Source organism: Vanessa atalanta, chromosome 1, assembly GCF_905147765.1.
Source record: "Vanessa atalanta chromosome 1, ilVanAtal1.2, whole genome shotgun sequence".
Taxonomy (NCBI): Eukaryota; Metazoa; Arthropoda; class Insecta; order Lepidoptera; family Nymphalidae; genus Vanessa; species Vanessa atalanta.
The window spans coordinates 11,174,346-11,199,451 of NC_061871.1; the positions used below are offsets into that span (position 1 = coordinate 11,174,346).

Here is a 25,106-nt window from a genome sequence, read left to right on the forward strand (position 1 = left end):
AATAGTTTTATCGTTTGCAAATTCATAAATCATCGACCCGCTTATTAGTAAGTTGTGACGGGACGAAAGTAACCGCTGGTTTACTTAAAACACGTTCACAAGGACAACATAGTGAATGCAATCGCTAGCTTCGGAATATGCGCACAGAATATTTTATTCGGATGGCCTTAAGGGTCATTAACGATATAAATTAAACGTTGTTATAATATAATTTGAAAATAATACTATGTATAAATGAGACATCTTATTTTTTTTTTTAAGGAAAATAGTCTTAAAAAAATAGTTGTTTAAAGTCTCTTCTCTAAGGAAAGTCGTTAAGTTACACGCCATGTTTTGTATTCTTTATTTATCTAACTATAAGGAAAATGTCTAGAACCTGACATAACTTGTATATTTAACTGATTTCAACTGCAACTATAACTAAAACTTTGCTTACTGTATTCAAATATACGTACCAAAGCAGCGAGTATAATAATTCCCGATATTACTGCAACAACGACTCCAGCAACAACGCTTGCGTCGCGTCCACTGCTTGAGATTCCTGTACCAGCTTTGGGTGTTTCGGGAACACCTGAAAACGATAAAAGAAAATATAAATATCAATAATTCAGACTGTTCCTTTGATCTCAAAGCTATTACAAAAGAATAAAAAAAAAAAATTATCAATAAAACCATGAGATCAAAGACGATAGACACAATACACACGGAGAAAACAGTGATTATTTACAATGAGACATAGAAAACCGTCACCATAGCAAGCATTGTAGGCGAGTGTGTTAAAACGATAGATATGTCGTAACGTAGAGATCTACTTGCACGTAATTCTTTAAACATAAATATAGTTAAGTAACATATAACATTTTAAAAAATTTACACGACATACTAGATATTTAAACATTTTTGTTAATAAACGTTTTTTTTTTCCTGTAAAAAGTAAAGTACAGCAGAAATTATTTTAGTTAGTACTGACCAATTCAAGGCCATTTACTGTCAAGTGATACATGAATTTGAACCAAAAGCGTGAACATGAAACTGCAGAGGATATCAGTAGGCGATGTAACCACCACAATATATTTTTAGACACTGTCAATGAAACGTGCCAACTCTGACCGAGTACTTAACCAAAATATCTTAACCTCATTGAACGTAAAATATTTTTACATTGATACTTATAAAACTAGTTTTAGTGAACAATAAGAAAGGACAGGAACAGGTTAATTTAAACATGAAGTGATTGGTATCGTATTGTACATTTAACAACGTTCATAGTCGCTTTATTAATGGTAACAATGATGAACATCCCATACGATTGTTATCCCAATGTGAATTCTTTGAATCCACATTATCAAGCTAATTTACGAGATATTATCAAAAAACAATTTAATTTTAATTTTATATCGGGAAATATTGTACAGGTCGAAAAATCGCAGTTAGTGAAAGCATTATGAGTATTAATAGCTTAAAGCGAGAACGTTCTTTGATGTGGATTCAGTATGCCCAATAGTATAAGAAGAATCTGTGTGTCTTCCTAATGATTTAGTCTTTTGCATGAAACTAGTGGTAATAATGACAACAATACTTTACCCTTTAGATCAAAGTTTTTGAGATTTTCAGGCAAATAAACTAGTCTCAACGTTTCGTAACTATAATGAGATTCTTGCACAGGTTTCTCGGTTGTATCTGGTATTCTATTTAACGCGACGTCTTTAAGGAACAAGTCTATGAATGGTTGGTTTTTCTCTTTCAATTCCTCTTTATCGCTTTCCCAGTAAGCCTTCATTGGCTCAGCTTCTGTGTTGGCCGCAGTGGTAGTTTCTTCCTCAGGTTCCTCTGGGGCATCCGCACTTAGTGCAATAGCACGGCCCAGCTTGAAGAGAAGGCCTAGCCCTTCTCTTTTTAAATTCACCATATGTGTTAAACTTTCCTTTTTAATTATTCACTTTTAAAACAACTCATCACTTTTGAAACTAGGAGTTTGGCATGCCCTGTGAATCAGTCAATGAATCCCATATTGAAGACACACAGATATTGGAACATTTACAATGAATAGTTGTTAATAGACAGCGATGAATGTTACTGGTACCTAATTCATTAATCACCCGAATATATATGAAACCTAACTTTATCTTATCTGATGATGATGATTAAACCCATTTAGTTTAGCATTCCAGGGCTCAAATTTGAAGCATGAAGCTTTTAAAAATTGACATTTAATAATAATGTATTCACTTTTTATAGTAAAAGTGAAACGTTAAATCACTAATGAATATTTGCAACTGATTAACCTCGGTTGCCACAAATTTGACCCGCAACCCAAAAAATGCAGGGTAGTTAGGAAAGGATTTGGCGAAAACTGGAATAGGTCAATAAAATACTCACTGGGTATATGTTTATCCTCAATTACTACAGATTTCTTTGAATCATTAGCAGATTTATGCACCTCCGGCTCTGGATTTATTGTATCTGTAGATATTATTATAAAATAACCTTATAAAATATCCTTGGTTGAATGTTTACGTAGTTGGAATGTTTTTATATTTAGTTAAAGCACGTTAAATCGAAGTTAAAGAACACTTATGTTTGCCGGACTTAAAATCGTTCGGTACAAATTCAACCGGCCACGACACGGAATGAAATGACATGCTAACTTCACGTCGACTGCACGCTGCACGAGTGAGCGCCCTCTGGTTCTCCCTCCTAACGCCTGTCAGTTACACTAACTGTGCGCGATCCGGCGACAAATCGTATTTTTTCATTACATATATCGAACATTACTTTCTAACGAATATTACTGTCCGTGGAGCAACAATGACTTATCAATCAAAAGTATCAAAAGCTACTAGATTGGTTTGTTGTCTTGTTTTTCGAATGGCCTGACGCTTATTTAATAAACAACGGCAAACATAACAATTATATTGTTTTCTATTTTTTAAAAATATCCGTGACAGCAAATTGATTTCGTTCATAGATAATTTACACACATAGTAACAAGGAAATTAAAAATGAGTATGTGTGTGTTAAAAAGGTATGCGTTAAGATGTAGAGTCAGCAATTATTTGAGTCGAGAATATATTTTTATATCGTGTAGTTTATACACAAAAATAAGAAACTGCACGGAGTCAGGCGACTAACTATAGGTAACAGTGATAATGATAGTGATCAGTAGATATTTCTTCTAATTTTATCAGTCGAGGTCGAGCCCACAGACATATCGAGCGCCGCGCCGAATCGCACGACGATTGACTAACAAAAGGTGGCGTGATGTGTGACGTCACTTTACCATTTACTAAATTGAATCTTATTGTCGGAGAACTAAGCTGTACAGTAATTTAAGTACCAAGAATTTATGTTTCTTTATTTTTTGTAATATTCATTCCCTTCTGGTATTTGTAAATAAAAAAAAGATTCAGCAAATCTTTAATTTATTATCTTTAATTGATAATGGATAATAAATAATACTACTTGTATATGTGCATGATGCAATACGTTTAAATTCAAATAAAATAAAATATCGGTCATAATTTTTTTACCTAATCATGAGCCAAAGTTTGGTTATTCAGTACAAAACGAGACAAACAAACATATATACATATGTTTACCTGAAAATGTATTTCTGGTAAGCGCAATGCAATAACTTATACTACGGTAGTGTTATCAAAGTAATCTATAATTTACAATTACTATAAAGATAACATATACCACGATAGCATTAAAGGAGATAACGTTTTAAAATGACCAGCGAATTAAATAAGCCATTTGTAATCAGCTGTAATAAACAAGAGAATGGTTATATTCCTATCACAACACCAGAATTCGATGGAAATTAACGAATCGTGTAAAAAAATGCTACGATGACGAAGACAACATCGTACGATGTAGCGTCATCGCATGACGTGTCGTTACAAGGTAATAAACAAACTGTTATAACACGCAGGGATATTTTTAAATACCGTGATCGCGTGATGTCGAAATTCGACTATTTTTTGGAGAAAAAATCGACTCTTTTTAGACTAAATCCGTCATTTTTCGTAATAGTAATTATCATAATACATTTCAAATGATGTAATGGGTATGAGTAACTGCCAGTCTTGCTGCTTAGCTTGGTCATCTCTTGAGCAGAGAGTATGATGAAAGATTCATTCATTCATTACTTAATCAATTATGTACGACAAACGTACACCTTTTTGTATGTACGTTCTCATTCACAAAATGTCATCACTTCTGTCAGTTATCATTAACTTTCGATTCTCTATTATTTTCTAGGACAACGCTTTCCATCTTTTTACTTACACTTGATAGGCAAAGTCGGTATGTAGTTAACAAAAAAAAAAAACTATTTTACTATGTATCTGTATCACGAAACATTCATGAATAATCCAAAAACAAAAAAAAAAACCCTACTTATAAAATAAAATTTATAAATATTATGAATACTTTAAACTCAACCAATCAATCTATATAGATGAAGCGTAGTAAATAAAATATTTTCAACGAATCAACCAATGCACCGTGTCGTGCAATGTCGGTTTCTATTGTTCAATCCTTGCGTATGCATATAACGAATTGACGACGCAACGCTATTTGATTCTTTATAATTGAACTACTTACTCAACAAGAACCTACTGGGTTTCCTGCTGGTTTTTCTTTATAGAATCTACATCTTAATCCGGCTGTAGATATTAGATAAAAGTTCTTCTAATAGCTTACTCTAATAAAGACTATATATTTATATTTAATTATTTATTGATTTGCTCAAATCAATAAAAAAATTTCATAGATAGTTGATTATCATCCATGTTCGATGAATTAGTGGAATTCCCATTTCACGCTACTTATCTCTGTAAAGGATCCACTTGAATATACAGTTAAATTGACTCAATCTTCAAAAGTCTTCCATAGCTTTGAAACTTTGCGTGGACGTAATGTTAAATTGTACATAATTAGTTAGAGCTATTCTGTAAGTTTTCCATGAAACGGACACTTCTAAATCATCCGTCAAGGACATATTCGTTGAAATTATCACACATATGATGATTTCACCATAATTACAGATACTGAAAACATTTTATAAACGAGTGTGAAGGCGAAGAATTTTTTTTTCACTGCAAAATAATAACTTTTCTTTTCGACTTAGCGAATTTATAATGATAAATATTTATTTAATTTATTGAGGTAGGTAATCCATATAAAGTGTCGCCTACGCCCACACACTGACCCAACGGTTAGTGTGCGTCGGAGAAGGTTACTACTTATTATTCATGATTGGCGGCGCATTAATCATATTTGCTACAGTAACAGTACTAGTACTCATCATCACTCATCATCCCGTGTTCGTCAACGGTTCTACATATCTCTCAGAGCACGCCTTTGATTACAATCTTTGATTTATATTCTCCACTCATCATCAGCCAGTTTATCATTCTTTCCTTGAAAATATGACCCCTGACTTGGTGACCTCTTACCATCAGTGGCTATGTCCATATATCATAACAGAGTAAACTTTTATCTTGCTGTTTGAGATTGATTGCAGCTAGATGAATTCTTCCGTAAATCTTCTCGAAGCATTTGTTTTGTAATTTCAGTGTCTGACCGAAATAAACATATTCTTGAACAATTTCGGGAGTTATTCCATTGATAGTAATCGGCTCCAGTGTAACATGATTTTTATCTTTTTAATGTTTATTTGGACTTGTACTATAAAAACTATAAACAACATTTTCCACCGTCAATAAACCGCCGCCAACCATAAAAATGTTATAACTGATGGCCAGAACGAAGGAATATAAAATTCTGTTCGGCGGTATAAAACTATCGATTGGGATAAGACAGACGTCTACCATCCTATCAATACATCCTGCACTACCATCAATAAGAATATATTATTTTATTCTTTATGTACTTATGATGTTGTATTTAATTCAAAAGATTTGTGTTACAGGTAAGGTTTACGAATCGAATAACAACAAAATTAAATAATTATTAAAATAGTTTTAGTAGGTTTTTTTGTTATTCGATTAGTAAATCTTAGACAAAGGATTAAGCTTATATGTGTATTTCTTTCAACCCTATAATGAGAAGCATAATATTGTGAATTTGTCCTAATAGTAATTTCAGTAAATAAATTATTATTCATATTCGTATGGATTTTAATCATATTACTTTAATTTAATTTATAAAACTTATAAAGTTTTATTATTTATTTGACAGTTCTTGTATACCTTCAGTAACATTTAAAAATAAAAGCATTAAATTCTCGTTCAAAATATTATAATGTATTTTTTAAAGGTAATTTAATTTTAATAGTATTTTTTTATCGCATTAGTTATTTTAATAATTTATATGTACAGACAATATAAGGCTGTTTGTAAACAAATTAGAAGTAATAAAATGTAATGATTTAAAAATAGAATTAGTGTAAAATCCAAAACTGATGACCTGTCTTATTGAATAGGTATATGTTTTTTGTGCAAGATTATTATTAATATTTTAAGAAATAAATATTAATAAACATGTGCAACTAAACCTTCAACGAAAGGATTCATTATTAATAAAAAATAAAATTAACAGATAAACAAACAATCGTGGTCTGTCATCTGTATCTCTGCCATTAATACGTTATTTAATCAGTAACGTGAACAGACATGAAGCAATTTTAATAACGTGACTGTCCGCTGTTCGCATTCCTCGTTAAGAACTATATTGATTGAATATTTAGATACTTAAATCAATCGTAAAGGAACCCAATGACAATTAATGACTTTATTGACCCCGGTCAATTGTCCAATCGTGTACACTACATAATACGCGTGTTGTCTATTCTAATGGCAGGAGGAGTTTCACAAACCTAATATTTACATATTCTAGACGATTTGCTAAGATAGCCAATACAAACAGTTTTTGATTGATTCAAATTTATTTATATGACAATATCGTCGAATACATAATGATTTATGGTAGAAAGATTATTTTAGCCGTGTCCTTCTTACCATTGAAATAACCTGCAGTTTCTTTTTCCGAATATTATATTTCGATACATATGTCATTGTATTTTCATTTTTTTCTGAAACTACACAACCAACTTCTAATGTTTCATTGCGTAATACATTAAGGTATCAATTAACCATATGTATAAAGTTATATAAATAAACAGAGTTAGTTTTTTTTGTAATTTGTATTGTTTAAGTAAAGTATTGTGTTATGTCAGGTTAATAACATCAATATACGTCACATAGGCCCTCTTTTGTTTCAAATTACGCATGTCGTTAGTTAAATAATTATTGATTTATTCAGCTGGGTACTCGTTTTATTTAAAGTTACTTTTATATTTTTCATGCTGTGATTGCGTCTAGTGTTTTTTTATTTTTTTTCTATAGGTAGGCAGATTAGCAAACGGGCTACCCAATGGTAATGGTGGTTGCCACCACTGTCCATGAGCATTGACGCTGTAAGAAATATCAACCATTCCTTATATAGCCAATGTGCCTCCAGCCTTGGGGGTGGGGGGTGGTGGTCATAAGATGTTACGTCCACTGGCTCACTCACCCTTCAAACCGGAACATAACAATACTAAGTATTGCTATTTGACGGTAGAATATCTGTTGAGTGGGTGATTTCAACCAAGATGGGCTTGAACAAAGCAAGCACCAAGTAGATGTTTCTATATAAGTACAATTAACTCTATTATTTTTATTTTTTATGTTCATGCACGAGCCCCCTAAGTTGAACATCTACTACATATTTTAAATGCATACTTTATATAAAAATATGTTTTTTTTTTTATGACGTAAATATTATCCTGTCAGTTTTTGCTTAAAAATCACGCTCTGTAACTTATTACTTATGTATACTACATTTATAATTATATTAAATTAAATAAAAACTTTTTCTAATAATTATTCAAAACATTATATAGTTTTTTTTTTAATCTTGTCTTTGGCTTTTGGTAGTGCAGTTTCACAGCACAATACTTTAGCCGTAGTCCAGTATTAACAATAGTAGTAACAAAAGATACGTAAATATATTATTGTTGGAAAAAAAGAGATTAACTCCGTACTGAGCTGATAAATGTATAAAAATAAAATAACGCCGCCATGCGGCCTTGATAACTCATAATGATTTCGTTTCATTACTTTTTTATTCATTTTAGTTTTTTTTTTTTGAAATATTTTCCCTATCGTATCAAAGTCAATTACATTTATTTTGAACAAGCTACCCGTTTCGGCTTCGCTCTTGTAAAATAAGGTTCTCCATAAAACGCACAGAGAAAAAAAAATGTTTTTTTTTTTTTTGTGCCCGAAACCTTTGTAGAACAACTCACCAAAGATTCATCAAAATCGGATGAATTTAAAAACGCAATCGAGAACGAACACGCGTTTTTATTTATTTTAAAAACTAATTTGTTCCTTATTTAAACGCATTTTATCTTCTCAGCTGTGTCATTATAATCTTTTCGATTATTGCAATATTTAATTTACTTTCCGTGTTTTATAATATATATTTACCATAATCCTACTTCGATAATTCGATAATATCTTTTTAAACTGATAGTCGACATTTTTCTAAGAATATCTGACTGAATTATGTATTGTTTGTTTTTATTAAGAACGTATAATCAAGTATTACATCAAGTCTTGTTTATATCTGTGGTTCTTAAATTATAAGCTATGATGCATAATTATTGCAAGAAATAAATTTAAATTCTTATCATTTTTATCTATTCGTCATATTTTGTTTGTTTATTGTTTTTTTTTTTTAGATTGTAATTTACATTTAAGTTTCTATCTTATTTTATATGATTGGAATATTTTGTAGTGTAGTCATAACGTATCGATGAAATCACAAACAAGTCAAAATAGACTTGTTTTGCTGTCTGGTAAAGGTTTGTGACGCGCTGCGAATATATTTTCGTCTTAAATGTCGCATAAAAACAAATAAACCTTGTTCAATAGTAAATGTTATACTTCTTGTTTGGGTTTTTTAACTTACAAACAGGAAGCACACGTGAGCATATATTTGTTCTTTTTTAACACGCATTTTACGTGACAAATTGAAAACGTCTCAACATACGTTACTAATATTAAAAGTATTTAAAATTAATTCAAGCTGAATTTTAACTTACATCGTAGTGATGTCATAGAATTATATTAAAAATAATGAATACTTACTGTCTTCGACGCACATCTGGTTGTCAGGTAGGAGTCGTAGACCGTTGGGACAGGCGCAGGACACTTTCGGGGAATTGGCGCCTATCCGAGGCGCGGGCAGGCACAGGTGAGAACAGTGACCGTTGACAGCAGCGCAGTGGTTGACACCATCGGGTTGACGGTACGGGTGGTACACGTGAATCACCATTGGATTTTGTAGCTATTTAGATAAAATATATATTTGCATTAATATTACATAATATATATTTTTGCAGTAAAAAAAGTTATGCGCAAAAACTGGCGAGATTATCGCGATTAGCGTAAATACAAAACAAATTTTGTATAAGATTAGATAAATAATAATTAATCAAAGGAATATCTTTACGGAAATATAATATATGATCCATGAGAAAAACCTGCGATTCCAAATATAATGAATTACAAGATTAATGAAAATATGAAATTATTTTTTAATTTTGCTGACGCTATCTCGTAATTTATTATTCCAATGCATGAGACACGATGAGCATTAATTTTGACGAAAACTAAATTTATACGTAATGAAAACGTGATAATAACATAAATAAAAGTTTGAGAAGATTAACTATCTTGATACTTTATTTTTCATTGTTCGTAACTAGTTAGACAGCGTTGCAATTTATATTAAACAATCTTGGTATGTTAATATTACTAATTCTGCAACAAAAACGGTAATGTGCTGTTATTATACATTTGGTTTATTGTTTGGTGTTGTTTATTAGTAATAAGGTACGTGTCGAATTATTTCGAGTGGTAAGCGTGAAGTAATCGATTAAATACACATAAAATATATGAATAATTATTCGCTAATAGGGGCAAATAATTTACCAAACGTACCGTATGAGTGGATGTGATGGCTTCGACATCTTTTCCGTTGAATTTGTTGGCGCGGTACACCGCCGTCTTGTCCCAGTCGGTCCAATATACCCAATCTTCAAAAGTGGTGATCGAGAAGGGATGCCGAAGAACATCCGTGGAGTACAGGATCACACGTCGCGCCGATCCATCGAAGTTACAAGAAGAAATCGTGTTCAATTTGGCATCAACCTATCATTCAATAAAATGTTATCATTTTATCAACTTAGACAGATTCAAGAGTACTATAAAAGTTTTTAAAAAATAGAATATCTATGCTGGAAATTATTTGATATATTTTATACGTACCCAATAAACGCGTTTGCGTACAAGATCTAAAGTGAGGCCATTGGGCCACTTCACGTCATACGCAACTATGGTTTGTCTGTGGGAGCCGTCCATACCAGCGCGCTCGATTTTCGGTACCTGGCCCCAGTCGGTCCAGTACATCCATCTGTTAAAAACAATATTACCCACTTAGTTTTTCTAGTTTTTCATTGTTTTATTAATGACTCGTGATTCTTAACTAGAGATAACGGCTCGAATAAAATAATGTTACTCCCAAACTAGACTGTTAAAGAAAGCAACGAAACTTGATATTTAATTTATCACATGAATATGGGGTACGAATTGGTTATTCATGTTGAATAAGACCAAGGCAAAGTCAAGTTTCAGATGAAATCTTTATTTCATCTGAAACTTGACTTTGCCTAATAACTTTTTATCAGAACTTTCAAAATTGTCAAAATGAGACATTTTAGGTCAACTGATTCACTTTTTATCATAGATCTGACTTCCAACTTCTTAATCGAGAATTTAAGACTTATAGTAAAACAATATTAAATGAAAAAAACAATCTATATAAATAAATATTTACAAGAGATATCGAAATTTGGCAGTATATAGAGAACTCTTTTGTTTTTTCCGAAGATATGAGTGATCTGAGCAAAGATATATGCAAAAAAAACTTGATAGAATTGTGTCAAGAAATAATGGTAGAGTTTCGACTACAGACGACACCGACAACATTTAATTATCTTTTATGAAATATTTTAATCACTAATTGTTTAATCTTTTGTCTATTTTTGGGTGACACAGATTTATATTCGCGTAATTATTATTGAATTTTTTAAGCCGATTAAAATCTAATTACCTTGAACGATTATTATTTTGTAACATCTGTCTGATGAAATAATAAAACCAGACAAAATATTATATAAATGACTGTGTGGCATTAATTAATCATTCATTTTACTTCACGATAGAAGTGTCTTTCGTAACTTGGTGGTAGGGCTTGGTGCACTTTTGGGTACCAATCACATAATCTACCACCAATCAGCAATATTTCGTATTGTTATGTTCCGGCTCGGAGGGAGGTGTAACTACAGACACATCTAAGTTCCCAAGGGTAGTAACTCATTAGCGATGTAAGGAATGGTTAATATTTCTTATTACGCCAATGACTATACGTAGTGGTGATCACTTCTTATCAGCCTAATTTTAGTAACTGTTTTTTTAGGTTTTATGTACAATGAATGAGAAAATGTCAGATATATTTTGGTTTTTTTTTTAAATAAAAAATTGTCTTTTAAATAATTTATAACCCCTTAATAAAATGTAAATGTGACGTAGATTGATTTGACTTTTTTTTTTTGAAAAGTTTTACAGTAGTCGCTGATATGTTTTAATATAAACGTTTTAATTAAAACGAAACGATAACTATTATCGTTTCGTTTTAATATATGTAAATGTATAGAAGAGGTGCACGCGTTCGTTAACTTTTTCTAGATATTTCCTGTCAACTTTACAACTCTTTACCATTTCGACACAATCACACGAGGCTTAATCTGTTCATTTACTTTTTGTATACTAGGCAAGTTCCATCTCCTTTTAAGACAAGTCATTTCTGTACATTGCTATACCGACGGAATAATCCTATACTTTCACCAAAATTAAAAAAGTTCTTACCCGTCAAGAGGATTAAGGGCTATCGCTCTTGGCTCTTCAAGCTTGTCTATAATGAGAACCTTCCTCATATTGCCTTGCAGGTCGGATAGCTCTATGTGGTTTTTGCCTGTGTCTGTCCAGTACAGATGGTTGTAGATCCAGTCTACCGCGAGTCCATCCGAAGTGATCAGCTGATCTCCGATGACGACTGTCCGCTGACTCCCTTCATCTATGGGTGCCCTAAATTTAACGAAAGTTAATTAAATACGCTTTAATATGTCGTATCTTCACCTGTTTTTTGTTTGAATGAAATAATACCTTAATTTTGTAAATTTCAGATGTTATATCTTTGTGATATTAAAGCAATAGTCATTTTAATATTTGTGATATTAAAGCAATAGTCATTTTAATATTTTTTTATATATTATTTTTCAGAATAAAGTAACATTAAGTGGCTTTACTTTCAATTTTCTTTTTTTTAAGTATGCTAAGACTATCTTAAATATACCAATTCAGACTAAGTCATTTGCTTTATAAATACGTAAGCAATTAGATTAAAAAAAGGGCAATTTATATTTTATGATTCAAAATTTTCTTCTAAATTATCCATTTTACAATTTGCAAATGTAAGAAAGCACCTATAATATCTGTTGGTAGGGCACTAATAACCGTATCTACCACCACCTACTAAAAAGTTAATCTACCACTAAATATGAATAAACATTATAACATCTAAATTAACATTGTTCCATGATTTTCTAAGAGATCACTATATTTATAGTCAGGGTCTTAGTTCCTGGGAATATTAAAGTATTTTCCCAAGAACAGTTAACATATTGTCAGTACGAACTTCTATTGGTTGCGATCAACAGTCCATAGATTGCATGGTAATTCTATTGAAATAAAACTAATATTCAGACTTACTTATATATCTTTTCATCGGTGACATCACTCCAGAATATCATGCCTGTTCTGAAAACGTAGTCAAGTGCTGTAGCCGACTTCGTGTCATTCACGATGGCTACCATTTCGTGGTGATCAAGACTAATCTTTCTGATGTCGAAACGTCTTGCGAACAGAAGAGACGGGTGGCCTTCGGTCGCCTTGCAGCGAGTTCTATCACGAGGGTCCCTTGCATAGCCAGCATGACATTCACATTTGAATGTACCTTTTTCGTTTATGCATATTTGCGAGCATGCTCCAGGATCTAAGCATTCGTCCACATCTGAAAAACATCATTTAAATAGAATATCCCTTCTTGCCAGTGCGTTCAATCGTTAAGTTACATATAATTGATATGATACAAATCAAATTAGAATAATCCTTATTTAAGTATCAAAGCACATTTGAACCGCCATATTAAAGGCTAAATTTAATCTAAAAGATAACCAGCTCGGAATTTGTAGGTGTTTGTAAGAGTAGCTACTGATTTTTTTGCCGGTTCTTCTCTATAGAACCTTCTTTCCGAAACGGCGGTACCTTAACGTTACAGTTCTAAAAACTACTAAAGTAGATTTTAATTTTGATACAATAGTTACTCTTTTCCTCAAACGAAAATGTTTGTTAATAGATATATACTTCTAGATGCTTGAATGTTTTTTATGACCTATGTACGTGTTTTTAAGAATAAATAGTTAAGATCGTTAACATCAAAACATTTTATTTAATATAGTAATAATATTACTGAAATGATAATCTGTTAAAATATGTAATACGCTAGTAAAAATGTCGGGATTAAAAAAAAAGTTATTTATGACTATTATTGTACAGATAAACTTTAATCGTACGTTGTGTGGATATCAAGGAAACGGTCATTTAGAATTGCGCATATTTTGCTATCAATTACAAAATAAAATAATAAAATTTTATAAATAAATATTGATAGAAAGATACATACATTTTACATAAAACATGCACTCATATCGTGTTTTATGTTGGTAAATCCTTACATTTTATTATGGGGTAATTTAAACCAAGAAAAATACCAGGTCCGTTTCATTCACGAATCATTTTTGTTCTTAGCTTTATGTACAAAAATGTTCGATGTGAGTAACTTGTACGCGTGTGAATGGGTATGTGTAATCATAATATGCTGAACAGAAAAGAGATTGTAAGTGAAGACTCCAATAGAGGTGCTGAGTTTTGACGAGTGGAGGGTTAAGTATAGTATATATAATATAGTTTTCGGGTGTTCATTTCTTAACTTATCAAAAACTCCTAGCTAATATGATTCTTAGATGATTCTTCTTTATGGTATCATTCACGTCCCTCTATCGTTTTGTACGTATAGTTATTAACAGGTTCCTAAAGATTATTCAACGTCTAAGAAATTGGTGTGTCGATGAAATGTTTAAATGATCCCGATTTGTTCAAAACAAAAGAAGAACAATTCGAATTTTACCTTCACAGGTTCTGTTGTCGGTAAGTTTGTATCCTTTCTCGCAATCACAGTAGTATCCAACGGGAGTATCGACGCACCGTTGAGTGCATCCGCCATTATTCTTGGCGCATTCGTTTTCTCCGCATCGGTCAGCAGGTTCGTCCTCAAAGTTCGGACAATCTGTGTGTTTGTCGCAAACTTTCGACAGCGGTATGCACATTCCACCACCGCAGTCGAATTCGGTCCGCTTGTCACAAATTGGCTTAGGACGCGCTGAAAAACAATATGGATTCATTATTATCAAATTGGTTTTAATCTATATTAACATTTAAAACAAAAAAAAAAGTATTTATTAACAATCAAATATAAATTATTACATCTATAATAATAAAGCTTTGTACGTAGCGAAGGCAAGAGCGTCTGGAACACGTGAATCTTAATCAAAGATTGCAAGTTCCAGTCCAGTTCAATACCATTGACTTTTCATGTTTTTAATTTGCGTTTTAAATTTATCCCGTGTTCGATGGCAAAGGAAAAGACTAAGGAATCAGGTCAGAATAAGCTGCATGTGAATTCATCTGCATTGGAGATTGGTGAAATCGAGATAAAAGAAATCGTTGAACATTGATATTTCGGTAACGAAAAACTAATATAAATAATTATTGTTTATGTTCTCACTGCAATTGAGCTCATCACTGCCGTCGGGACAATCTTTATCGCCATTGCAATAGAGTGCGCCAGGAATACAGCTGTTGTCCTTGCATTGGAACTGATCGAGTCTGCAGGTAACGTTTCCTCGGCAAATTTCAGGGGCTTCGTCACCGCCGTCCGGACAGTCGCGATCTCCATCACAAACCCAGGCTCTATGAACGCAGGTCATTCGATCACGACATTCGAACTCTGTAGCTATGCACGGTGACGTAATTTTTGGTGTTGAAGCGCAACCCTGAAAACAGATATAAGAAGAATTATAAATTATGTGTAATCAAAATATATTTGATATAATAAGTTTTGTATAATATCCCAAAAATTTACATTTCAAACCAGTGGTCATTTTACATTTAATTTATGTTCCTACGTAAATCTCACAAATACTAACTCCATACTTATTATAATCCAAATAAGCTTGTCGTCAGTAATAAGTATTATTACCAGTAGTCTATGTGTAAAAAAGTCTCAAGAAGAATTTATTGATTTTGCAAAGTTTTCCAACTAGTCGTAATAAGATTAATTTTACTTTTCATGTTATGATAAATATTTTTGCAAGACTTAATCAAAGATCTACAAATAAACGTTGCTGAGTAGCTCAATTAGAGTCACTGAACAAAGTTAGAATTACTTACAGGCGTCGAATGGGTTCTTAAATACGTCTACGTAATTATTTGTCATTAGGAAATCCATAATTTGCAACTATATCAAATAAATTGGCAATTTTCTACAGTGAAGTTAAAATTATGTAACTTTTAAAGTTAGTTTAAACCACCTGTACTCAGTTCTAAAAGACGTTAGTTATAAATTGGTTGAAAATTTATTTAAAAACTTTAAATGATACTTCGGAAACATTTAACCCAATGGTAAGTATTCGCATCAGTATCAGATATTGTGTAATTTCTTGTCTACCTGTATTTTGGTAACCATCTGGTATCAACTTCGTATAAGCTTCAGTAATTGTTTAATCTCGAAAATTTATTTTTAATAAAACGATAAATTATTATTTTATTATGATAACAAATGTATACCTAATAATCAACTCAAGATTGCGTTAGTAGTTAACGCACCCACTCGTATCCTTGCCCGGTTCTTAATGCACGCCTAATATCTTTTTACTGACGTGGTTTTTTGAACAAATTTTAATGTATTTCTTATTATAATGCGTAGCTTTTATAACTTTTTTCATTTTGATAAGATTTATTACTTCGTTCGTTATAAAAATGCTTGAGTTTTACATCATTAACACTTATAAAATATGCAACTCATAATTAGTATTATATAGAACACGCCTGTCGTGTAATAATGAGCTATCGAAATGAAATAAATCTATATCAATCGGACAAGAAGTCAATAAAAATGTGTCATATAATTAATGATAATAGTGTTAAGCTTTATCAAACCGATGATCTCCAAACCGTATCCTAAAGTAGAATCTCAATTCAAAAGTGGGATATTTAGATGTTGTTTCTATTATTGCCTACTGTATTCAAATACTTCCTTATATATTTATTAAGTCACTCACCATTTCATCACTTCCGTCAGGACAGTCTATGTCTCCATCACACCTCCATCTAGCGGTCACACAGTGTCCGTCGGCGCACGAGAAGTGACTATGCGGTTGGCAAGTTGGTGCTGGGCATTTCACTTCATCGGTTCCATCACCACAGTCATCATCACCATCACAGACCCACCGGTGCTGAATGCATTTGCCATTTCCACAAGTAAATTCATCTGATCGGCACGTCTCATCTACACAAAATTACATCATTATAATACTTCAAATTACCACTTAGATTTAGTAAAACATCCAAAATTCTGACCAACAATGAAAAAAAGAAATGTTATTGCAAAACAAATAATTAAAAGAAAGTAGGTACGGAGTAAAATGGTGCAAGCATTATTAAAACATTCCTCAGACAAGCTTTAAGTGGCCAAGTAATGAAGGAAAAATAAGAATTAACTGAGAACAGTGTAATGAGAAAACGCAAAAAATAGCTGCAATAGTGTTTTCGACCACACCGAGTGACCTTAATGCCCGTTATATTAATACCTAAAGAGCCATAATGACTTTTATTAATTAATGAATCCTAAACCTCTTTCGTCTCTAGAAAAATTACCCGACTATTTTAATAGTACACGTTTTGTGCAATGTTTAATTAAATTCCTTTCGCAAACAAACTGAAGCTGTCTGAAGCAATTTATAATATCTTTATAGTCAAACTCGGCTTAGTACCGGCATTATTATTTTAAACTTGACATAGGATGCTTGAGAAAATAACTACTTTTTGCAGACATACTTTCAATTATTTGAGATCTGAAAGGTAATGATTTATATTATGTGGTTTTCTATGCAAATAAAATCTGTTAAATAAGTTTTTTGTACTTCCAGAAAAGATATATAAGTAATTGTTATAAAAATGGCTCTTGTTATACCTAATACCAAAATTTTACTTAAAAAAGAGTAAGTACTTAATGCGACAACATTTTAAATACGGTAACTTTTTGTTTGCCCACTTTGCGCTCATCTAGGCTTAATTTCTCTAAATTCATGAATTAAATTAAATGTTCATAAAATTTACTTTACAAAAATTTAAGGATAAACCTTCTGTTTTATTAATTAAGCCTTAATAATACTTATACATGCCAGTCCGTTTTGTTATCTATGTTTATATAGTCGAATATATGTAACTTTATCCGCAAGGAAATTTATTGCGGCCGAGAAAGTAAACATCTTTGATCGAACGATGTAATATGAAGGTGGAAGCAGGTTTAACACCCCTGTCGCAAGTTGAACGTCCCTGAATTAAATTTAGGGACGTTCAACTTGTTATTACTCGCTTCGAACATTTTCAGCGTCTTTTATAATCTTTAAAAGCAGTATTTAATGTATAAAACGTTATTTAAACCTGAACAATTGTCGACAAACTTATAATTAATTTTCATAATTATATCATGCAAACATTCCACATTCCAAAGCGTTAATGAGATTATTTAAGCGAAGTAATTTTTGCATGTAAAAGAGATGAATATTTTGTTAGTATATGAATGAATATACCCTTACTGCATGCTTTTTCATCGGACCCATCGGAGCAATCGACATTGTCGTCGCACATCCACGTGAGAGGCACGCATTCCCCTCGTTTTCCCCTGCACGTGAACTCTTCAGGACCGCACGCCTCCACTTCTGCCAATTCAAGCCATGCAACTTATGTAGCAACTGAACAAATACCTATGACAACTCCATCGCCCTCAATGATGCTTTTGTTTGAGTCTCTCAAATATTTACTACGCATCGACTAATAACCATATAAGTACGTACGGGGGTGAGGTTTATTCCACGATCACGTACGAATACATACCTATAAATACGAAATACGTGTTATATTTTAGTTACGATATTACAGTATTTGTAGCCGCGACTTGATTGCGTATTGTGAATTATAAACAATCCTAATTAGACTTTGTGTATTTAATATGGTATAGATTTAATGCAATAACATCTTAATAATTAAGATAACCGACGTCGTTTCAAGAGTCTGTCAAGTTGTAAAGCAACTTAACCTTAATTAAATTTCAACATTTACTTTTTCTACGCCGAATAATATTTCATAAAGTTCGTAGTGGGCGAAGTAAATGTTAAGGGTTCCAAAGTGAGTTTACGATCCCTCAATTTGACTTCCGTTTTGCTGTTTTTGGTGGATTAAAATTTAATTACTTCACCCTTCACTAAACTTTTATTACCAATACAAAATATATTTTGATCTGATTAATCTATCCAAAATAATAGTAATGTAACAACCACAATAAATTGTGACGTCGGACCTGATGTTCTAAATTTGAAAGAAATTCTTTACCAATTAATTTTGACCAATTAAATGAAACCTAACGTTGTCCATGCAGCGTAAAAAGCCGTCCTTTGACGATATGATCCCGACCGACACTATAATACCGCAACAGTATTATACTTCCAAGCAGTTTATTTTGAAGATTCTCGAAGCCAGTGATGAAATGCGAATCCATGCCTGCCATGCCTATCCGAGTGTATCTTACCACAGTTGTGTTCATCAGATCCGTCTGGACAATCTGCAGTATTATCGCAAAACCAGGCTCCGGGTATGCAGAAGCCGTTGCCACATAAGAAATTATGTTCGGAACATGTTCGTTTTGAGGCTGCATATAAAACTGGTGTTGATATCTCGAATACATTTCACAAAATAACATAAATATCATTTCACTATAATAAATGAGGAATAAAAAAAAACTTCAGTTCTAGCCCTAATGTTTTTTTTATTACAATGAAAATATACAAGTATTGTATTCATATAATTGTCATGAAACCACACAACTGTTATCGTAAAAATGTGAGATAAACATGCGTTGGAAGCAGGTTTCGTGACTGCCAAGAATATTTCCAACAATTCTAAACGTAGGCATCTTTCTGTGACTAATGTCTTCGTCTAATATTGCTCAAATTCTCAATATATAAATATAATATATCAAAAGATCAACATAAATTGTATTGAACGCTCACAGTAATTACGAAGACTAACGTAATTAATAGCGCTAACTGTGTGTTATTTCAAATATAATGTTGCTTGACGTCGCTTCCAACAAATTAAACAAACTGAGGAGTTTCCAACATCATCACAATGTAACTAAAGCATATATTTAAATACATTATCACACATGTAAGTCATATTTTAAACTTCTACCGATGGGTTTGTTTCAACCTCACCGAAAAACCTAGTTTAGAAATTTAAAACAAAAAGTGATCAATTTAAACAAATTAGTACTAGTATTGGGTATTTATGAGTTAAAAGTACCTACTATATGAAAACTTATTTGCTTAAACCTAAAGACTATCCAATTTAATAAATTTTAAAATTAATACTACAAAAAAAAATTAATACCTACCTATTAGGTAATACCTATGTGTGAAAGAATGTAAGTTAATCGGTTATGTACATATGTATAGGGGTATCAATTGTTGCGTCGATTTTTATTTCTTTTTATAGCATTTGACTACAAAACATTACGTGCCCAAGCACACATAACAGGATTTTCCATTATGTTGGGTCGACTTTAAGGAAAGCTAAGTGGACAAAGTTGCGGGCAACGGTCCCAACGACTCGCACTGAAATAAAACCTTAAATCCTACACAAGTTTTATGTTTCGTTACCGACTGACGGCATCTCGCTTGACAAATTTGAATTTTATTCGATTATTTATTTTGTTAACGGTATTTTTATTATTACATTTCGATTAAATAAATATATCAATTATATTCAGATTAGTTTAGGAGCACTCTAAGGAATATTAATCATACCTCACATCGCAAATGCGTCACCAACCTTTAGAAATCAAGGAGTTATATCCCTTGTCTATACTTACAGTAGCTCATTAATTCTTCAAACCGGAACACAATAAAATAAGGTATTGCGGTTTGGCAATAGACTATGTGATGAGTGGGTGGTATCTTCCCAAACGGACTATCACGTACCACTTAGCAAGTTTTTAAGTTAACTAAATCCACTCTATAGATTTAGTACGTTAAATTAACTTCCTTACTTTCAGACTATTCTGGTTAACGAAGTGATAGTAGAAAGAGATCGATGTAGTCAAACGGAAAACCAATTCACAATTCATAACCGAAAGAAGGCGGCGGAAAGGGCAAAGATTATATAATATTAATCCGGGAAACTTCCGAACCGTAATTAAGATTTTAATCCACATCGGAAGCCCCGCTAAGGACAACGTGCTACCTTCAAACTTTCTCCATAAATCGCTAGATAATTATTTTTCGGAGAATAATAAAATGTAACTACTACGAAATTTTAGTTAAAAAATAACATCGCTTCAAAATTTTTTGAGATTTTATTTATTTGTGCTCGATGCTTAAACAGACCGTCTTCTATGTTGTTTATTTGTAGAATATTACGAAATAATATAATCTCTCAACACAGACTTACGAAAAGAACACAATGCTAAAGCGGAATGTTTATTTTTGAAGCTTCCTTATTTGTGCATCCGTTTGAATACAAATATAAGGAAGAGGTCTTTGTATTGACTATGTAGATATACTTTTCAAATTCGTACGAAATGTTTTGAAACGACTCCTTAAACAAATCATATAAGAATATAACGGAATGATAATAATACATAATCATAAATGATTGTATCTGATATAATTAAATGTCAACTTACTACAAGTCCCGGGTTCCTCGTCGGAACCGTCGGAGCAATCCTTTTCATTATCACAACGCCAAGACAGCGGCACACATCGACCAGTTTTGCATCGAAATTCGGAAGACGTGCAGGTTCGTGTCTCTGTAATTAAACAAAAAAAAAAATAGGTCATTGACTTTTTACATAGAATAATATCAAGCGCTTTATCTTCGAGCGATTTGCACGCACCGCCGAGCAATTTGTAAGCAAAACGTATACCCTCCGAATAATATAACTGAAGCTCCGACTGCGTAGCTCTTTTACAGAAACCCGCGTAATAAATTCGAGTATACCACCAGAGATTGCTATATCGTATAACGCGTTGTTCGCATAAAATATACATATCAAAACGCTGCGTAGAATCGTTGTTTTTGCTATATCAAGGTATTTATTTTCATGTATTATAATATGCGAAATATATCGATAAGACATCACGAAATCTAATTATTCTATATTTTTAGCTCATACACAAACACTAACTTGACTTGTTACTGAAATACAAAATTGATTTTTAGTTAAACTAACAATTCGTTGGGTTGCTAAATAATTAAATATCAACTGCTTTCTGCAAGCGACCTTGCTCGCGGGTGAGGAAGTATTACGAGAACATACTTGATACGTAGGTACTTGGATAAAAAGTAATCTATGTGCTAGTCCAGACTATAATCTATCTGCCAAATTTCTTTCAGATCCGTTCAGCCGTTCTGGCGTGATTGAGTAACAAATATCCGTCCATCTAAACTTTCGCATAAATAATATTAATAATAACACAGGCAAGTAAAATAAGGTAAGCGTTTCCACCTTAAACGCTTATCATAATCATTCAAATACAACTTTAATTTTGGACGTTAAGAACCCCGGACACAGTTTTTAAATGTCCATTTTTTTCTCACTTTTATGAACAAAAGTGCATTTCTAGAAGATTTCCTTTTCAAATAATTTTGCTTTATCGACAACACCGTTCTAGTGTGGATTCAATTGCTTTTGCAGTTACATAATCGTGATACCCGATTAAGATTCATGTCAACCTACATACAATTGGCAATCATCTCGTCAAAACAATAAAAAAAGTTACACGAAATTTTTATGACGTAGTTTCTATATACTGAGATAAATATAAGTTTCTATCTATGGACTTACGTGAAGTGGAAACATACTCTCCCTGTTCAACGAGGGAGTTGCTGAATTTTTCATATACTTACTTACCCTCATTTGCTATGGGATTTAAACCGGCGAGTAATAAAAATCTGCCTTTATAACTACGCACGGGTAATCCACTGGAATATGTTATGGGAATGTTTGATTTTCTAAACGTGAGATATTGCTGTATAATATTTTTATGTACAATAAAAAGAAAATATATATACATATACCTACATATAATATATAAGAATTATATAATATATTCTTATATGTATTCTACGTACATAACCCAAAGTACAATATAGTGTCAAGTTCTACTGTTAATCTCTGTTTCAAGCTCAGCTTATCATCTTGTATGCAAATTAACTTTTAGCGTGATCGGGTTTCCTGCTCTTGCAAATTGGGGATTAATTAATTAGAAACGTGACTATTTAACTTTGTAAGAGTGTTTTGTATTTAATTGAACAGAATCCTTCTTTGTTAAATATCTTCTGTATTCAAAATAGTAGCTCACGTAAGCGTCCCACGCCTGGGAAATGGTTTTCTTTCATCTCGAGAATCTTTGGGGCTTATTTCGCACCGTATGCGAGATGATTACGAGCTCATTAAAGCCTTATGCTTACCGAGATTTAACCAGCGATCTTTCGTTAAAATCACACGATCTATTCACCGCGCTCACTCGGCCTATATTCATTTTATATATCTTTAAATGAATAGAAACCATGATGCAATGTGTTAATAAGCCTACAGTATTTACGAGCGACTGAGGTAAATTAATTGTTTTAATTTTTTCAATGGCCATGTTCCAGAACACATCCGATGGAGATATGAATAATTAGTATATGAAAAAACCTACATTATCATACTTTGGGGAACGTGTTTTTTTAGATTAATTTTTATTATATTATTATTTATCTTACCTACAAATACAAAGTTATTTGATATAGTAAACTAATTTACACATTATTACGTCCAATACCTATCCGTCCATTTGAGTAAGAGCTTGAAAATTTTCGACTGTAAGCCAAAGTGCTTTTGTCCAGTTCGTGTTATGTATTTTATACTCTGTGCAATATATAAGAAAAAAAAATTGAGTAACGGATATTTTAAGGCTATTCAATTACATATTTTTATTTTTTTTTATTTTTATTTATTTACTTGCCTGTGTTATTAAAGCTCCAAATTAGTTCAAAGTGCTAATAATTAATTACTTAAGCGAATATATTTATAGAATAATAAAAGCGTAAAGATGAGCTTCATTTTAGTCGAAACTGTATAGAGATGTTTTTGATCTATGATAGAGCCTAGATATAAGATTATGTATCGGTTTAGCCCTATGTAACACTACACCTTATATAAAACTCATCTTGTTTTTATTCCCTGATAATTTGACAGAACGGCAGAAATAACCTTTTTGTAGAAATTTATATGTTTTAACATTTATCTATGACAAACATACTGCTTGTTTTTCTTTAATTATAATAACGATGTACTTAGAGTACATTCTGCGGTACACATCTTAACATCCGGTCTTAATAATTACTTTTAAATTTATATTTAACAAATTTTTATGTAACATGTATCAGTCATTCCTTTTTTATTTCAATAAATATATCAGTGTGTCTGTAAATAATAACGCACACCCTGTATCATATATAAAACGTATTCGTTAAACCTATCTAACATTACACGTAATAATATAATAGACTCAACTGGTATTAAGTTAAGTCACAGTGATGAAACGTGTTGCAAACGGTCCGAATCAACTTCGTATGCCTAGACAAATTTAATTAACCGAATCTCTGACAAGAACGTCCTTCGTTCACGTTGGAGGCGAACATGGATAGAGATGTAGGCTAATTTTCTATTAAAATGCAATTGGAAATAATTTTACACCTTTGTCGTATTAACAATTATATAATAAAATAAAGAAATACATTTATAGGCAGCTACGTAAAATACCCTTATTTAAATATATGCCTAGGTAGATAAGTATATCATTCAAAACTTTTAATGATCTAAGTTTATTATATCTCGGTAAGGGCCAATAACAAACTACTTATTAGGTTTCTCAGTACCAACCCAGAGTCTAAAAATTAGCAGTAAAGACTCATTCCTTGGAAAGAACGTATGTTGTAAAGCAGGCCACAGAACATTTTTATGACCTCGAATCGGTTTTTTTTTTTCGATCTCATCGGAATAACCACTGAAAAACCAGAGGTATCCTCTCCGTCTCTTCGGCGGACGCCACGTGTTCGCTTTCTCATGCTACCGTGGCGGAGGCACAGGACATGCCTCAACTCTTCGTCACGGCTTAGTTGTCATTCCAACTAATTATGACGGTATATAGAGATCTACACAGGCTTATGTTCAAACAAGGTATTTCCCAGTTCTCAGCTCAGTTCAGTTGACTACTTGACTATTTAATAGACATCATGAATATATCGATATACATTTTTTTTAAACTTGCATGACTTCATCTACACTAGTATAAACCAAGCATTAATTTTATGTAATAGCATTTCGGTTTTTCTCTCCTCTAGAAAAGCTAAGATGTTACATAAAATAGATACAGTTACCAATTGACTGCCTCGTTGATCCAGATTAAAGCCCTACGAATAAAATAAAAAAATTCAAAGACTAAAAAATCCACATCAGATATG

The 25,106-nt window shown here is 32.2% G+C and overlaps 1 protein-coding gene across 13 annotated transcripts in view; it reads right to left on the minus strand.

Annotated features, from left to right (window-relative positions):
- Positions 1-25,106, minus strand: part of LOC125077755 (low-density lipoprotein receptor) — a 213,642-nt gene that overhangs the window by 2,608 nt on the left and 185,928 nt on the right. For 3 of the 13 annotated variants that reach the window (XM_047689800.1, XM_047689857.1, XM_047689849.1), the window contains exons 3-14: positions 21,280-21,402; positions 18,137-18,259; positions 16,598-16,824; positions 15,043-15,310; positions 14,386-14,637; positions 12,909-13,209; positions 12,006-12,224; positions 10,347-10,491; positions 10,020-10,229; positions 9,165-9,363; positions 2,380-2,463; positions 456-571 (exon numbers count right to left, since the gene is read on the minus strand). In XM_047689800.1, coding sequence (XP_047545756.1) covers positions 456-571; positions 2,380-2,463; positions 9,165-9,363; positions 10,020-10,229; positions 10,347-10,491; positions 12,006-12,224; positions 12,909-13,209; positions 14,386-14,637; positions 15,043-15,310; positions 16,598-16,824; positions 18,137-18,259; positions 21,280-21,402 — 2,267 coding nt within the window. Of the gene's footprint in view, positions 1-455; positions 572-1,785; positions 1,986-2,379; positions 2,464-9,164; positions 9,364-10,019; positions 10,230-10,346; positions 10,492-12,005; positions 12,225-12,908; positions 13,210-14,385; positions 14,638-15,042; positions 15,311-16,597; positions 16,825-18,136; positions 18,260-19,125; positions 19,246-21,279; positions 21,403-25,106 lie in introns of those variants that run through there. The other 10 variants (XM_047689824.1, XM_047689899.1, XM_047689815.1 and 7 more) reach the window with 6 other exon arrangements.